Genomic DNA, 18408 nt, shown 5'->3' with positions numbered 1-18408 from the left:
TGTTCAGATAATGGTTCAGCTGATATTGCCACGGAATCGTGCCCCTAAAAATTCAGAGAAAAAAAAAAACAAGCAAAGTCTGCTCCAAAATGTGCTTTGATATAAAGTTCTCAATTACACAATTTAATCCAACATGGCCTGGTTACGGTCTTACTGTACTGTGCAAAAAGCGATGGCTAACGGCATTGGGCAAGAAAAGTGTTGAAGTTTTCATTCTTTGAACAACTCCCCATTTCGACCAAACTTGCTGACACAAAAATATATTAAGCAAAAAGATAAAGAGAAGAACCACCAAAACGAAAACACAAAAACGAACAAAAACAAATACAAAGCAAAACCAAACATACACAAAGTGGAAATAAAAAAAGCAGAGTTCCTTGTGTGGGGTGACTTTAATAGTACTCGATTTCTATACATATTGCAGCTGTACAGCTAGCACTACCTGGTTTATATAAATATTATAATTCTCTTTAGGAACTTGAGCGTTCAGTAGAGGGCAAACACTGCTCGTCAGGAGTCCCATGACCAGATGAGAATTCTGAATTCGAACACTTTGTCGATAAAAGCTCCTTGAGCAGTGGACACTTGAATGTTGAAAGAAATCCACAATTTCTATTTGCTATGTTTCACTGCGCACTGTGATTGGTTGAGAGGACTCACACCATTCCTTCGACCAATCGCGTCTCAGCCATTCGCGTTTTCTCGTTTACATACTTTTCCTTCTAACTTCTCATTGGCTGCTCTCGTTATTTACTAATACTATGATCTCATAATTTTGTTCTTAATTCTCAAACACTACACCAGATGAACTTCCTCCTCTTCATCTACTTGTAGATCGCAAACTCCAGCGAACTTATCAAGTATGTCGGGCTGTTTCGCCTTCGGAGAAAAGTTGTCTTCGTCGACTTTGATCAAACCCTGACGATCGGCTAATGCTCGTTCCAGGTTTCTATGCAGGTCACGCGGTCGCTTTTTGGCGAGTTTCTCTGCTTCCCTGAGCACAAACCCTGAGTCACTGATAGTCTTATGTTGATGTTTCCAGACCTGGTAGACGTGGACAAAAATAGCGGCGTAGAATTCAACAAAAACGTTCAGAACCTGACGGCGGCGGTTGCATGGCCTGTAAAAGAAAAACTGGAATCATTCAAAAGTGGCACAATAATGGCGTTGGTCTCTTACAAGTGATAAAACGTAAAAAGGATGCCCTTCTGTTCCCCCGATATAATGTGAATATTTTCAAGATAAAAGCATTTGAACTTACTCTGTCGAGTTGACGAACTAAAACCACCAGCTGATTTCCAAATTACATGTGTCCTAACCGAAACGCAATTTTTCAACACACAAACTCACACAAAACTAAAATCTCCCCGTGCATGTGGCCCATAACATTGCAGTCAGCCAAAACCTAGTAACGCATGTAACTCAACGTAGATAACGCAATTTACAGCATATAAAAACGCTTGATCGGAAGCGGGAGGCACATACTTATTCAGCTTCTCCTCTCTTAGAGTTTGAAGAGCAATCCTGGTAATGTTTATAGACATGATAGAAAATGGGAAGTTCTGTGTTTCATGTTGGGAGAGTTTGTAGATATCCAAAGCCAGAGCATGGGTCCGCTGGTCAGTTACTAAGTACAGTGTTGTCAACAGGCCCAGAAAACCACAACCTCTTAGATCTGTTGCAGGATCAAGACCTATAAAATATAATTGTGAAGTAAAAAGTTACTGTGATAATTCTATAGTCTGTAAAATAGTTCAAAAAACAGTACATCTAATTTACAAGGAGTGATTGAAGAATTTATCCCACATTTTTCTATAACCCTTCACACCCCAACATCAGTAAGCATATTCTCCTTGCAGTCTTCTATACATTTCCTAAGGCACTGACAAGGAGAATTTGTTTGACAATCAAGAGCCTCTCTAGATGGTGATCATTTCCTTTATTCTTAAGACCCTATTGAGGCTTGTCACCTTTAGTACAGAGAATTTGCAAACTGAGGTCAGGGCGTGGAGGGTTAATTCATTTACATGTATCCATAGAAATACAATCACACCTTGAAAACCAATCAGCTCCCAGTGGTTTCCATAGCGAGGACAGTCAAGCTTGGTGCCTGTTAATTTTTTATAAATAGTCTGTAACACTTGATTATGCATGGTTTCGTCATTTTTGAACATACACAAAGCAAGAGCAAAGATGAGATTCCGTTCCAAGTGAAGGCTGCTGTTCATTTGTGGTGGACCAAATAGTTTATGCGTCACAGCTGCCATTCCACGATGCTTGACAGTTGGTTTGATGTGTGACATATGCTGTTCAAGGTAACTAGCTGTTTGAAAGTGACGTATAGCATCCTGGAATGTGATAAGAGGTGAACGGCTACCAGCTTGACCACTTCCTTTTAAGAAATCAATTAAGAGCATTTTATTGAACAAAAACCTGGTGGGAAAAGATGCTCTGATCGGTAAACCTTCTAGATCTTTTAAATCAACAAAACAGACACTGAAGAGGAGACAAGTTCACATGTATTTTACACAATGAATAATTTTGAGACAAGGTTCAGACCTTTACAATGAACACTTTATAATTTCAATAAAAAAACCTTATCAAAACACAAGCAGGCCCAAATTTTATGAACTGAGGAGACAAGCAGGGAGGATGGTATCATTCATATTAATGATAAAGGAGTAGATTTTGGAAACTTGGGTTGACACCTGTATGTACATGCACACCACAAGAACACATACCGGTAAGTGTCTCCTGTCTGAGTTTAAAACCCTTTAATGTCATAATTAAATGTATGGAAAACCCTGTTTTTCAGCAGAAACATTGATCTGACAGCAGATCAATGTGAGACTTGTGGACAGACACTCAAGGCTGAATATAACAATACAGTTTAGATGACATTACATGAAACTGCATTATGAACCAACTTCAGTTTAACCATAAAAATATTTAATCTCAGTTCTATGAACAATTAAAAGAAGACCAGGAGCTATAACTCAAAAGAAAAACCTTATCAGTCCGACACTACCCTCTCATAACCCAGGAGTAAGGAGGTGTTACAGTCCATGTATTTTCACTATTCCACTCTGTGCTAAACACTGTCTGAAAAATTGCTGGCCCATTGGTTTAAGTTACATTTCCCAAACAGAGTACTGTACCTGGCTGAACAGTTTCCACTAAGTCCCACTCCATCTGGGCCTGTTCAAGTGTTGTTGGAGGTGAAGGTAGCTTCCTAATTCCTGGCGGAATATTATCTTTGTCTGATCTCCGTCTTCGTTTACCAGGTCGCATTTGATCTGAGGTAGGACTGGTTGACGCTGATTCCTTTTCAGAATAATTAGTAGTTTCTTTGCGAGGAGAGTATCTGTTCAGTTCTGATGCACTTGATCTGTAAAAATTAAAGTATACAGTTAGGCTTCACAATGAGTAGACAGGCCTGAGTGTAAACTAGAGGGAGGGCATTCTTGAATTCATACGATTCGCTCTTGGCCAAGAAATATAGATAATTGAAAATAATAGAGCAACCAAACCTTGCCCTGGATCTGTGGTTATGAAATCCTGTATACACCCCTGTTGTCAATAAATAACATTTTTTTTCCCACTGAGAATAATTTTTTTATTTTTGCTCCTCACAAGATGTCTTTAGAAGAAGAAGATTAAAGTGCACCGCACATGACAACCTTGGCTAACTTTATCAAGATGCACAAGATTGGCCACAACTCCTTTAAAATACAGCTTGTAAAACATGCACCATGTGAATATAACTGAACAGAGGTAGAAATTTTGCCAATTCAAGTAATTCCATAATTTTCATTCAAGTTATTATTGGTTTTGAAGTTTGGTACTTAAAGCTTATTGAAGCAAATTGAATTTACAGGGAATTACAATGTTCCGTATGTTGTGAAAATAATGATTCATTGATTAAATACTCGATTCGTAACGCCAAAATTAGTAAGATCCACACTTAGTATAATCTAGAAGACCGACAAAATGTCTTGATTTCACGCTGTTTAGAGTGAATCTGTACCATCCTTGAAAAAATATTAAGATTGTAGGCTCTTAAACGACACATGAAGCGATATCAAGCACAAAATGATTAATTTAAGATTAGTATCCACCCATCAGTTAACAGAAACCTCAACATCGGAGGCTAAATATACATAAACTAACCCTTGACAAAAGCCTTAAAAAAAAAAACAAACAAACAAATATTGGTAAGTGTATCTGATCGTGATAAGTTTGCGGTGAATAATTTTCCCTCTCACCCTTGACTAGAAGGCAAACTACTAGGCAGTCCTTCTGTCTTAATGGGAAGCTGAGAAGGACCGTTAGACACCTCTTGACTGACGGCCGACTCCTTAATGGAACTGTCTGACTTCGCGTCAGCTTTACTTGGCGGAAGATTTTGGAAAGCACTTTCAAATTCAAGGTCGAACTCATCATCTTCATTTCGATTTTGCTGAGCAGCAGCCCGCTGAAAAGCCTTTTCTGCTTCTGCTTCAAGATCATCGGGGGCGGCTTTTCGGTTCTTGAGATTTGCCATTGTTAAACGATCGTCAATATCGTTAGGGAAAGTGCTAAGGGCGCCATCTTTGATCGAATACAACTGGTCCATTCTCAGCCCCTCCCGGGTAAATTTTCTTGAACGACATCAGGGGTACTGTTGGGATAATGTTTCATACAGCAGAAGGAAAAAAGAACCGAAAAACTTAAGGAGAGAGAAGAGTTAGATTCATAGGTGGTTAGATAATTTAAATTCTTTCATCGACTGTTGTCGTCATTTTATTCCCCGAAAAAAGCTGAAGATCATTGCTCAATGAATATCTCTATGGGTCCCCTCGGTGTTACCACACGTTTCTCTTCCTCGTTGTCTCGTGGTGGCACGTGACTATTTAGATCCTGTTCAACTTTTCGATTTCCCTCTCGTTGTGTTACATGTAATATATTCTTCCGATTTTCCTTGAAGATTCAGGGAATGGAGTCTTTCCGGACAAGAACTTTATCGTCGGGAGAGGATGTCTCTGAAATCATAAGTAGAACGCCTGAACATACAAATCATAATTCTCACAGTAATCACAAAGGAATCAACAATATTTCTTCGTTATGGAGTGGTTTCACTGTTCACACAAAAGCTGACGATAGCGACGAACATTCAGTGGAGAAAAAGACTCTAAGAGACCACAGCTATATTTACACGTTTTTGTCAACAGTTCTTTTTACTGTCGCCCTAATCGTGGAGAAGATCTTTCATTTTAAGCTCTTTGAAAGTAGCCATGCTTCAATATTCTTCTTCTGGCTTGAAAGTTGTACGATCGCTCTCTTCTTTAGATTCTGGGGAAGAAAGCGAATACGAGGGTAAGTAAAGCATTGAGCGAGAGTTAAATCAACAGCTGGTATAGGTAAATATTTACATAGACGGAAAGTCTCGCTGGAGGAACGATTGTAAGGAGCGTTTTTTATGTCTGAGGACCTTAGTGGACAAACATCGTCCAACGTGCACGCGCGTCACTTTTAAAGAAACCTCAGAAAGCTTTATATCACAGTAAGCTTGAATGTTTAAATTATAGATAATTTTTCTCAGTTTTTGTTTTGATAGCCGCGCGCGAGCCTTAAAACACAAAACTGACTGTGTTTGCTTTACTGAATTACAAGCCTTTGCCGCTTTCCAAACAAACTGGACAGTAACACCCAATAGGTAATGGGCTATCAGTTATTGTGTGCGGCTTTTTCTATATATCTTATTGGTTCCTGGGAAAATCAATTTGAAGTTGGACAAAAGAAAGTATTTAGGTTGTTGTCAGTCACCAGGACTTCAGGAGAGAAATATTTAAAATTTCGTAAAAGCCTCACACACTTTGGTGTGTTAATAGCTGATGAACATTCTGGCAAATTTTCATGAAGATCTTATAAATCTATATAATATATTAATATGTCTTAACAGAGGTAACTTGCATTTAAAAAACCTGAAATTTTTGGCCTCTAAAGAAATTCCCGATTTTTGCACCTCACTTAAGTGCCTGTCAATGCGTTCATGCTACCTACCAATGAAACGCAACATGGAACCCCCTGGCAAGTCATGTAACAGAGGACTTTGAAATTCATAGGAAAGTTCACTTTGCAAAATGGGTAAATCAGATTTACTATGGATTAAACAAACTCCAAAACTTCATCGAAAAATTGAAAGGAAAAGTAGGTAATTGGGATTTCAAGCTACTTCAATTTCTTATGCTCAGGCTCTTGGCAACTTTTCTCTGTTTGACGGTTTGATAAAGACTCTCATTTCTCAGTGTTATGCAAAATGTACCAGAAATTTCCTTTTGTTATGCAATGAAACATGCAATGTAAGCAGAATATGTAAATCAAAGTTGCAATGAAAGCCTGTGGAAAATGTCAACACTCTGTTGGAGGCCAAAAACATTCTTTTAGTGGTATCACATGTTATTTTTAAGATTTTGCAATTATTTTTTCAGCAAACTAGACTGCAATTGCAGTAACTATAAGGACATGACACCACTGATCAAGAAGTCAATAACAGAAAGTGTTTACAAGAATTGTCACTTAGTATTTTGCAATTAATTTGACTGAGTGTGTAAAGTGGGGAATCGGTCAAAAGACTGAGTTTTTTTAAAATAAAATATTTAGGTAATACGTATAGTGTCCTTAGGAGGGATGGGAAAGACTAATTGGGTATCAAAAGTAATTCAGAATATCTGGGATTACACAGGTCTTTTACTTCTCTTCTCTTTCTGAATGGTATAAAAATTCTCTGCATCTTCACAAACAATAACATCTCTTACTTAAACCTGTTGTGACTCAAATTTGTACATGTTTACTTGTATCTACCATGAGTTTTCATTGCCTTCTTGGAATACTTTTTGTTGTTCTGATGGGATCTTTTGCTTCTGTTGGGTTTGGTTTAAACCTTTACACCCCAACATCAGTATACACATTCTCTATACTTATCTCTATACATTTCCAAGGAGAATTTGTTTAACAATCAAGAGCGTCTTTAGTTGATGGTTATTTCCTTTATTCCTGTGACCTTAAAGTGTGATTGAGGGTTAGAAATTGTAAGGAGAAATTAGATGTTAATCACTCTTAGGGGTCAAAAGGTTAAGAATGTTCAAACCAAAAGAACTTTACTAGGATTGGTGGATCTGTTGAAAATAACTATATTCCTACTTAATTTCGTATGTACTTCATTTTGCATTTTGTGGTGTAGAAAAAATCACAAAATTTAAGACTCATGAAGGAAAATCCTTGTGGAATTTTCACGCACAAAATTTAATACCCATGTAGAAAAGTTAAGACATTTTGAAAAAGAAAATGAAGTTGACATTTCTTGTTTCACAAAATTCAAGGCCCTATTTTCATATTTGCCTGTTGAAATTGCAAAAAGTTAAACCCAGTTAAGTACCATTTTGCCAAATTTGCAAAATTGAGCACATGCTAAATTAAGTATGAATAAGGTAAATGATATGAGAAGCTGAAACATGCAAATATTTTGATTGGTTCTTAACTATGATCTTTTGAAGGACAGATAAAGAGATGACATCATCATTATCAATTTTTGCCTCTTCTTTATTAAAAAAAAACAAATAGATTCCATGTCACCATGGGTCTATTAAGTAAAAGATCTCAAAAGTCATCAGAAGGTGATAAGAACATCATTGACACACTTAGGTGCACTCTGTGTGCCATTCACTTGTTCCCACCACATTTGGCATCATCTGTGATCTATTACTGTTCATCTTGTGCAGGGAGCTGTGGTATTAATTTTTTCAAGTTTTCTTTGTCTTTTCTCGCATCAGTTCAATGTTTAGTCTGTAATGATCTGTGTACACTTACTGACGTCAAACTTACAGCTTCTCTATATTGTTTATTTTCAGTTTCAGGAGCCAAGCAAGACATTTTTTCCCCATGCTCTTTTTACATGTAGTTTCCGTGACTGTCTTTTCTGTGGATTTTAATGCATCAAACTTCAGAGTATCTGGAGGTTCTGCAGCATATATGGTATGTATCAGTTCTTGTTGCTAATCGATTGAAAAATATGAACACCATTTCTTGTGGGAAGAGAACAATTTTCCAAGAGTTAAGCTCAAGGAAAACTGTGGGTTTGACTATGCTCTGGAAGGTATCATTAAGATTTTCTCCAGTAGTCCATCTTAGTTGCCAAGCCTTTGAACAGGAGTGAGGCTAAGGGTGACCTGGTTATGTTACAAACATTGCTACTTTTCAAATGTAGATTACTTTGTTATCATGCCAACTAGATACTGGTCCCCATCACAACAAGGTCACCTTCAGCCTCACTCCAAATCGAAGGCTTGGCAACTATGTGTAAGTACACAACTGTAAAATGGCCTATTTTGTATGGGATATTTATGATCAAGTGGCATTTTAAGAATGTAGGAGATGTGGTGAGTGTCTCACATTGTGGAGGTCTGGGCTCAAGACCTGGTCCAATTCAAGTCATTGTGTTTTATGTGTGGGCAAAAATACTTCACTTTCACAGCACCTCTCTCTGCCTAGGAGTATGAATGGGTACTGGTGAATTTTCTGGGAACCCTGATGAAATGCTGAGGGGTAACCTTGCGATAGATTGACATCCCATCCTGGGGGGTGGGGAGGGGGGGGGAGTATTAATCCTCTTAGTAGTTTCATGCCATAGAACCTGGCATAAGCTCCTGCTGGATGGGTCACTTGACTCAAGTACAGATGTTACCTACTTACCTACCTGTGGTAGTGAAACTGTTTGATCTGTTATGGTATGAATTAATGTTTGATCAATTGTTGAATTATAACCAATTTGTATTTATCTGTCCCAGCTATCCCTTGCCCTAACACCAGCGATGGTTCTACTAGCATCATGGTTGACCAGTCGTCAGTGTTATAATGACAGGATTGTCATATTTGTGGTTATTCTATGTTCACTTCTCGTGGTTCTCTTCTGCTCACTTGAGGATTCAACAGCAAAATTCAAAGTGTCATTTAGTGATGGTGTCTTTGCCTTGATAATGAGTGCTTCTTTGGCTTTTTTTACTGTGCATGCAAAACGCTTTCTGCATAAGGTATGTATCTATATGCAGGTCTTAGGCAATTTTTTTTTCTGTACATAGAAAAGTGTATTTGTCCAGGGTATTTATATGTCATTAAACATGTCTGTAATGTAGGTTATTAGTTCAAGCATAGTTTCTTAGAATTAAAAAAAAAAACTATATAAACTGGTAAATTTATGTCAATTAACTAAGGGACTAGTTATTAAGAAAACTTTATTCAAGCCCTACTCTGTACTTGTAATAAATCTTCTTTTATTTGTTAATATTATTAACTTTGCAATTTCTTTTTCAAAGGATCTCTATAGCCTTAATCCTTACAAGTACCACTGGAATGTGTTTATTGTTCACTTAATCCTTTAATTCCCAGATCAAATTTGTCATTCTCCTCACTTTGAACCACACAGTTCTTGTAATGTTAGTTCAGAGAATTTAGTATCGGATCAACTAATTATCCCCAAATTTATATTTTTCTTTATTCTCATCACTTATCTGGTTGATATTGTATTGATATTGTAAGGAGAAATTCTGTCTTGGTCAGTCATGGGATTTAAAGGGTTAATAAATGTGCTTAGTGACTGTGATTTCTTATCTGTTGCAGGCTTCACATCCAGAGCTACTTTATTTGTTAAATTTCAGCTGTGTTGTATGTCTACCATTTATTGCCTTGTTGTTTGGTGAGGTTCCTGCTCTGGAACTGGAGGTGTCACGGAGAGGAATGGTGAATGTCATCTTCAGTGTGTTCTTTCTGGTGAGTCTACTTAACTTGATAGCACTTTGGCATTGTTGATTTTCTATAGTACTTGAAAAATGCGCACAAAAACTTCATCTTTGTCGGGTAATCAAATTATTTCAAGTGCAATTTAGAATAAATAAGCACATTTTTTTTTTTTTTGAAAAAATATATTCTGTCAAAACAACCATTGTTCTTTTCCAAGTTACAAAAAATGTTCGAAGCTCAGGTGCTCAAATTTCTCCCGTTCTAGCTCTGATTAACTTTTCTGCACTGAATTAATTCTCTTGTGCATTGTATTACCAGAAAACTGTACCACTTTTAACCAACCAGATTGAAGAAATTTTAATACTTATTATTAGTTATGATTGGTTTGTGACAGGGTTTTTCTTTTCAATTGATGCATTGTAGACAGGATGAATAAGCACACATAGAATATCATTAATGATGGTGGTACGACTGAGTGGAGTCCAATTCAGTTTGCAATCCTACGAGTGATATAAAAAGTTGGACGACCCCAAGGGGGAGAGTTAAATATGTCAATTTGGAAGCATTGGAAATTGTTAAGCCCTCCCCACTCGGGGCGATTGTTAGGGCATTAAAAGCGTGTTGAGCTTGCGCTTCCTGTGCGTTTGTCTGGAAATCTATTCTACTACACAATCAGCTCCCAGTTGGCTTGTTAGCTCAGTTGGTAGAACGCTGCACCGGTATCGCAGAGGCCATGGGTTCAAATTCCGTACAGGCCTGAATTTTTTTCAGGTCTTATTTCAATTACTAGTTCAGTAGTGTTCATAGCTGCGAGGGTCGCTTATATTCGTTTCTTCACCGCAGTGCACATATATGATTTTCATATATTTACAGTCATTATTCTAACAAAATTGTTACCGTCTCTTATGCAAGGGTGTTTAAACGTTCGTTTGGTTTTTCCCTTTCAGGCTGTCCTTCGTTTAACCAGTCAAGCTGCTCTCCTTTATCAGCTTAAGTTCTCCACTCCTCTTCTCAGCACCAACACTCAAGGTTTTGCGTGGATTTGGATCACAATAGCAATCACGTTTTTAACCAAGTCTGAAAAAGGCGATCTCATGATGCCGGTGTTCGCGGCGTTTTGGTTGTATGGACTATTTATATTTCTACCTTCCTTGTTTTCTGACCTTCGGTGGATATAAACCAAGGGGTAGAATGACGATAGAACAGAAAAAAGACCTGAAATCCTTGGGAACTAACGAAGGAGACGAGTTGTCGATAAACATAGAGCGAGCTTATGATGACATTGCGAGGCCAAGTTAACCTGCTTGAGATCTCCACCCTGTACTTTGGGCTTGGCGAATCTTTGACCGCCTTGAACCTTTGTGAACTAAGGTCTTTTAATGCACGGTCAAGCGAATGAAGGTGATCTTGGTACGTTCGGCTGACGAATTGACACAAACCGACCATTTTTTATGATACTGACGATGCTAGCAGTTGTAGTTGTTGGAAATAGTTATGGACGGCTAAGAATGTGTTAAGTCATATATTTGAACTGTAGATAAAGGCGTGAATATGAAAGTGATCCTCGCAGTAATAAACACTACTTGAACAGTAGTGAAAATAAGGCCTGAAAAAAATTTGGGTCTGTACGGGATTTGAGCCCATGACCTCTGCGATGACCTCTGCACCGGTATCGCGGAGGTCATGGGTTTCAAATCCCGTACAGGCCTGAATTTTTCAGGCCTTATTTTCACTTTCATATTCACGGAAATAGTTATGTCTACGACGTTTCTTCACAATGGATTTGGCAGTTCCTGATCTGAGAGAGCAAACAACTTTTTCAGAATTTTTAATTCACACTCTGTTTAAAAAACGAAAGGACAAAGTGGCATCTACCTTCGCAAGTTACATGTAGATAGTTCCTGATTCGAAATGTCCTCATTCTGAAAAATAATTTTTTATGTCCACGAAGCTTCGTTTTGGAACCAATATTTGTGTTAAGGCTTGGACGCTCAGACAATAAGTCGTTTGACATGTTTCTTCGACAACTAGCAAACTGCTTTCAAAGCAATTTGTTGTTCCTTATCAATTCATCCCTTCGGTGGTCAACCGCATTCAAAAGCATTTTGAACAGACGCTACTTGTTGTGGGACAACATTCTTTTGGGGATTAAGATGTTCTCAAACATTCCCCTGTCACACGAGGTAAATTATGGCTAAGTGTAGCTGCCATCACTTGTCGCCCATTGCGTCCAGGCCTTTCAGAGCGTCTAATTGTCCTCGGCTGCTCGATCAGCCCTTAATTCTGTAATAAATTTGGACTGTTTTTGATACAAGTTTAACACAGAGCGGTCAAACGTCCACGCATGTGCGAACGTTGTAATGCTTTCAGGCTTTCAGAACCCAATTTTGCCTTGTAAATTGGCGCGCGGTGGGTCAGAATTGATCCCCTCGCGCATGTCCGACGTTTTACCGCTGTGTCCAAGTTAAATTACCTTTGAAGTTAGGGAATCGCGAAAGATTTGTTTGGTAAGACGCGATTTTAATTTTTTTACAAAATGCTTTACTTTCTAATTGCCGTGTTATGGCATCGAAATTCTTCACTTTTTGTGAATGTAGGTTTTTGAAAGAGCTAGTTCTAGCCTCTTTCAGTCTTTTGGTCAACGGAAACTCGCGAAAGAGCTGGTGATTGAAAAACGGCGAGAGCCAAGAACTAGCAAAAGGAGTTAGATTTGCTTTTATTGATTCTCTACCAGTTGTGTACCGATTATTTAACGATGGTTTTGGCAACCACGTTGCAGAGAATTTGTTGAAATAAAAGTTTTTTTTAATGTTGTTAGTATTGTTGTTATGATTGTTGGAATACGCTCAGCAAAGTTAGGATTTAAGGGTGATATGATGGTTTCTCTTCTCGACGACCGTAACGAGACAAATTTTCTGTAGAGTGGCAAGAGTATTCTCCATGACGGCATAGGTTTCACTTCACTGCGCTCCACGATTGGCTATAAAAACTCACGTTCCCTTCCCTGTTAATCAAATGCAACACTAAAATTGATCGTGACTTTACTACCTGGGTCTACATCACGTTTTCACTGGCTCCCAAACTTCTGTTCGGATTGACTCGATAAGTTTGCTTTTTTTTCTTTTGTTTTGTTTAGTTTTGCGATTTTATGACACTCTTAAGGAAACTTTGTCTGTCCTCCCACTTCAAGCAATTGTTTCTCCAATCTTCGCTACGGTTTCCAAAGTGTGTGTACGTCGCTCCTCGTTTCTCTCGACCATGGTTCTTTCACTACATTTATGTCTAGAAAGACCCTTGAAACTCTAAGATTACACTCTTAGTGATTGTGTTGATAGTATATTCTCAGAAGTACCGGTGGAGAGGCACTTTCAATACTATGAAACACGGGCCCGTAGGAGAGGAATTTTTATCCATGCCTCGCCCAGTAAATGGCGATGAAACATTTGAGAGATCCTGCACACGAGTTTTAAGATCCACGCTCTTTCATTCAGCGGTTTTTAAATGAGGAGATTTCCAGGCGGCCATTTTCAAAACAACTGCGCGACGTGCGTTCTGACGAAACGGTAAGTGTTTTTGTTATTCTATCGACAACATACTATCCTTCCCTCTTTCACTTGAATTATGCAAAGCATGGAAGAATTTCCGTATTCGGTCAGCTTCTGGTCGTTGGATTAAGTGCTTTTAATTTGCGTTGACAGTCTAGATACCATCACACTTTCCTGACTTCAGTGGATATTTAATGGGTGATGAATGCAACCTCTATAATTTCAGGCTCTTGCCACACTTGTCACCCACTTTAGTCACTCTGTTTAAGAGGTATGAGAAGTGTCTCAGTCATGTTAAAGCTGACAAACTAATATACTCAGTGTGATACCCTACAATGCTTGCTATGTTGGTTGAGATTTAGGGTCAGCATATGACAGCTCCTTAAGCTACGGTCAGTAGTCCATTTTGTCCTACCCAAAACCCTTCTCACTGCTACTCCTTGTGTGTATTTTTTAAAATTCCTGGCTAAATTTGTGATTCCTAGCGAAATTTAGAACCCACAGTGTCTTAGACCTATTTGAGAAGACTACTTCAGAATGTCTTGTCACATCATATGCTGATTGAATTGTAAAGGCAGCACATACCAGTACACCTCTGTTAGTTAACACCCCAATAGTTTACCTGGTGTTAGGCTCAAGCCCTCGACTATTTGCATGGCAGTTGAGCGCTTTGCTGATTTAGTTGTAACTGGTAGGTGGTCTTGCAGCTTTGGTCAGCAAATCTTGGGAAGAAGACTTGTCAAATCAAGTTTTCTCAAACAATCTCAACTATCAGAGTATCTGTGCCTTCTCAGGCTGTGGTCTATTAAACATACTACACAATTTCAACTGATTGGTATTGTATGAAGTGAGCAAGCTTGTGCCACAATGGGTACCATATGTTAACAGCCTCCCTATTTTTCTACAGACCACTTATGGCTTAGTAACAGTGCCACAATACTGACAAATTTTCAATAAGGGGAAACAGAGAATTTATGCCTGTACCCAAATAAGTATCTATTGGTGAGAGGGTTATTTTCCCTTTAAGAATACTTAATTTGAGTGGTTCTGAGTGAAGGGGGGAGACTGCAAGTAAAAAGGTGTCGGTGTGAACCCTGGCTGGGTCTTTGTGCTGTGTTTTTGAGCGAGATGTTCAACTCTCCCCATCTAGGAGTTTAAATGAGTTCTGGCAAACTTTTGAGGAAAGCTGACCAAATGCAGAGGGTCAATAGGAGGGAGGGGGGGGGTGGGGTGGGTGGTAACCATGGACTGGCATTCTGTCCACAGGGAATAAGCAATACACTTAGTCACTTCATGCTACTGAAACTGGGATAAGCTCTGATGAGGTGTGTAAGCTGACTCAACCTTTCATAATTATGAGGGGGTACTGGTCATGGGCTCTGTGCTCATCCTTGGTTTTAGTCTTTTCATCTGTTATTGGAAGTAGCTTGGGGAAGGGATAACTGGTTTCTTTGCTGATCAAGAGAAACCACAGAAAAATTTTTCATCTGACATCGCTAACAGCTTGCTCTCTTTTTCATCTCATACTTTTTTAGATTATTTTAGAGAAAACACTTCAAGTAGTGTTTGTTACTTCAACAAGAAGTTATTCTCCATCTACTTCACTGCACTTCAACCGTTTCAAGGTAACTAGATATATGTGGTATTGGGTGTAAGGTGTTAGTTAAAAAGTAGGGTTTATAGTATTGTCCATCTCTGAATATAATCGAAGTTAAAAGTGACGTATTTAGTCTACGTAATGAAAAATCAGAGACATCAAAACACCCAATTAGGGCAAAGGAAGATACCGTATTTACTCTAATAAGTGCCCTCCTCTGAATAAGCACCCATTCCTACAGGCTATAGTGTCAAACAAACGCCCCCCTAGAGTAAGCGCCTTCCCCTCCCTCACTTTCTTAAATAACAGCGATACAAAGTAAACCTCTTTCTATTTCCACTTTATTTACAACTTTTTAAGCTTCAATAAGAGCGGGATCAGCACAAGAGAAAATTTTCTTTTCTCTTCTACTTTATCTATGTCCATGTGTTTGAACAGTTCCTTTGTATGTGCATTGTCTGTTTTTTTCTTGTTTTAGTTTTTGTCCCATTGCTGCGCCCCCACACCCCCCCTTGATTGAGCACCCTCCCCCCCCCCCCATGCAACGCTGTTCCCTACAGCCCAGGTTTTAATTAAGCAGTACTATAAGAAACCGATTAGAAATAAAATTTAAGACAAACAAACTGCTTGAAACGCGGTAAAACGCGATTGGCTCAGTAGGGATTGGTTTTAATTTCAATGTTATTTTTTTAGGGGATGGCGCCAATTTTCTACACCAATCACTAAACGAATGTACAAAAAAATCGACGGAAAAATACTCATATAAAAATTGCTCTTTTTCCTAATCTTTGGAAAACGTTAACCGTATGGATTGAATCCCAAATGGTAAATGAACAGTTTTCAGCTGGAGAAATGTCGGTTGCGGAGCAAACGTGTCAATGATGTTTTTCAAGGATTGTTAAGTGTAAAAAAAATATTTCAAGAAACGGCGGTTTAGTTGGAATAGATTGGGCTGACGTTTTTTCGGGATATCTGCATCCATTCCGAGTAAGTCTTGTCCAGTTTTTTGTTTTTTTCTGCACTTTCTTCTGGTGCTTTCGGTTTCTTTAGCGTTTGTTTCTTATATCTGCGCTGAAATTATCATTAAGTGTCACTATTTAAATCTCGCTCGTGCAATGTTATCGTCCTTGCGAGGGTCGGTTCATAACAACGACTGTAATCTGCTACCGTGACTGAAATTTTTAGCAATCTGAGCGAGAGCCATCATTAGTTATGCACTTTGAACTGACAACGAGTTTTAATATCCGACATATCCAGTTCACATTGTGGATACCTTCTGTCACAAGAAAACTGTACTAAATTATTCACAGTGACACTAAAATTTCCCGTTATTCTTTTCTAAAATTACTGTGTACATTTACTTGCTCTACTGGTACAAGACCATGTGGGTTTGCTTTGAGGCGTACGTTGCACAATTCGGAGGGGGGGCGTGATGACCTCCGCGGGGACAGCGTGAGTTTGTACTCTTTTCATCTTCAACATCTTATTACGTCTGTTTATTGGTAGATGAAAGATGTTTTTTCATTGCCGTGTAATTTTGATAAACTCTTAGTCTGACTCAGTAGATTGTTCTGATATTATTTTTCTCTAGCATCTCAAAAAATTGGTTCTTTTTAATACGACATGTACTTTTTACACTGATCACGTATTTATTGAAATATAATAATGAAGCCTCAACGAAGCCATAGATTGGGAGAATAACACGTTCAAGTCTGAATATAACATAGTACAGCTTTGAATATTATCCAGACGGATTTCACTCAGCCCGGACATTAGCTTCATAGAAACAATGGTGTAATTTATTCCCACTCAAGTCATCACATTGCGGTTGTCACGCAGTTTGATTTCTTTTGTTTGCTCGCTGCGCTTTTATCAGATGAACGAATAGTCCTGACAACTACACGTGCACAATTTAACTGCTGTCTTTTGTGTCTGTCCGCTATCTTACTAAACTACCCGATACACACAACAGCTAATGTTTGTGGTTTGAATTGTCAAATAAAAGAGGCCTAATTTTATTTCCTGTTTCCGATGAGATAATCAAACGATTCACCTTGCCTATTTACGTGCTATTTGTTTGCTCTTAACATTGCTATGCCTTGAGTCATCACGTTATTATTAGCTAAAATTTATTTTTCCCACGCAATTTCAAGTGGTAGACGAGTACCTGGTACCCCAGCCGATACAATTTGTACTTGGAAGAAATTTGTTTCCTATCTTTTGTGGATACTTTCGCAAGGAAGGGTAAAGCCGGTTCAGTGGAAGAACGAGGTTATAACAGGGAAGCTGAAGTTTGAGTGCCTCTTCTCTCCGAAAATTTTCATCAGATGTTAAAAGTGCTTAATAAAAACGATGTATGGATTGGACGTCTATCTTTTTCTACTTGTATGATATACCAGCAGGTCGAGAAATATTAAGAAACAAGTTGAACGGTGCCTATAATTGTATTTAGGACGACTGAAATTTGTTTCGATGGTATTTTATTGATATTGTTTCACTTCGTGAACTGGAGAGAAATTTTATGGCGAGCCACTGCGATACTGATTTGATCCGCACAAAAAGAATAGACCAGTACCATTCGTCTAAGGATAAATATACAGTGCAGACAATTAACAGGAAGGTGGTCTCTTAGTAACACGACTGAGTTTGATCAATTTTACCTGTGAAAGCAAAACCACGAGCTCTGGAAACGAGATGGGGTGAGCTTTCAACTGCTGTTCAGTAATACACATTTCTGAACTGTTCGGAATTATCACTGAGTTTGGGCATGAGTAATTTGCACCGGGGTGTTAAGGTCTTAAAGGGTTAGGAGATTACGTGTATTTAATACCAGATCATGACAACTGTTATCCCTATTGGAGAAGAGGAAATCCTCAACGAAATAGGACTCGTTATGCGAACTAAAGTAAGCTCGTTTAATTTGTGTTTGTTGTGGTAAAACAGTTCTTAGTTTGTTCAGTTACCTTTATAGGAGGCAACTTTAGCTAGTTCTCCATGTTACTGTGTTAGATTGCAGTTTGGAATTAATAAACTGTAAAATGAATTGGTGTGAAAGGAATCGGAGATGGTTTTCTTAGTTAGGCTGTATTTGTGATGGAATGAAGCCGAATCTATGCTGTGTTATATAACTGTGCAACGAGACACGATAGGTTTAAAACTGAGGAACTTTGATGAAGTTTGGGTCTGTTCCCAAACATTGATTTTAAGTGCGAATTTAATTTAAGTTTGTGAGCCTAAATAATTCTACGTATACACAACAAACTCGGGTACGAAAGCCTTCTTTCAAATAGTCAATAAAGTTTGTAGTGATTGTTTGTTGCGTGGGTTTCATGGTTGATTCTCGGACAGCTATCACGAATGAAGTAAATCAAAGCAGGTGCATGGCTGTGTGATGAGAATTCGATAAACGGTTTTGCTTTAACTGCCGCTTTAAAGATTTTTACCAAAAAGTATTTAATTTTTTTGACGCGATAACAAGGTTATGTTTGAAAA

At 38.4% G+C, this 18408-nt stretch overlaps 2 protein-coding genes and 1 long non-coding RNA gene across 3 annotated transcripts; 2 read left to right on the top strand and 1 right to left on the bottom strand.

The window, feature by feature from the left end:
* Positions 1 to 382: 382 nt before the first annotated feature.
* Positions 383 to 4596, bottom strand: LOC131799699 (ELMO domain-containing protein 3-like). Its single transcript, XM_059117400.2, has 5 exons — positions 4266 to 4596; positions 3159 to 3388; positions 2054 to 2392; positions 1486 to 1693; positions 383 to 1120 (listed from the first exon to the last, which is right to left on the bottom strand). The coding sequence occupies exons 1-5, from the start codon at positions 4541 to 4543 to the stop codon at positions 796 to 798; spliced, it is 1380 nt and encodes a 459-aa protein (XP_058973383.1). The 5' UTR covers positions 4544 to 4596; the 3' UTR covers positions 383 to 795.
* A 311-nt stretch (positions 4597 to 4907) lies between these two features.
* Positions 4908 to 12574, top strand: LOC131799701 (uncharacterized). Its single transcript, XM_059117403.2, has 5 exons — positions 4908 to 5355; positions 7890 to 8013; positions 8826 to 9068; positions 9655 to 9804; positions 10722 to 12574. The coding sequence occupies exons 1-5, from the start codon at positions 4976 to 4978 to the stop codon at positions 10950 to 10952; spliced, it is 1128 nt and encodes a 375-aa protein (XP_058973386.2). The 5' UTR covers positions 4908 to 4975; the 3' UTR covers positions 10953 to 12574.
* Positions 12575 to 13304: 730 nt separating this feature from the next.
* On the top strand, positions 13305 to 18176 carry LOC136283187 (uncharacterized). Its single transcript, XR_010718613.1, has 4 exons — positions 13305 to 13337; positions 14855 to 14944; positions 15610 to 15903; positions 17070 to 18176. It is a non-coding gene; the product is annotated as an uncharacterized lncRNA (long non-coding RNA).
* Positions 18177 to 18408: the final 232 nt, after the last annotated feature.

Source organism: Pocillopora verrucosa, chromosome 8 (assembly GCF_036669915.1).
Source record: "Pocillopora verrucosa isolate sample1 chromosome 8, ASM3666991v2, whole genome shotgun sequence".
NCBI classification, from domain to species: Eukaryota; Metazoa; Cnidaria; class Anthozoa; order Scleractinia; family Pocilloporidae; genus Pocillopora; species Pocillopora verrucosa.
This window is presented reverse-complemented; position numbering and strand designations above follow the sequence as displayed.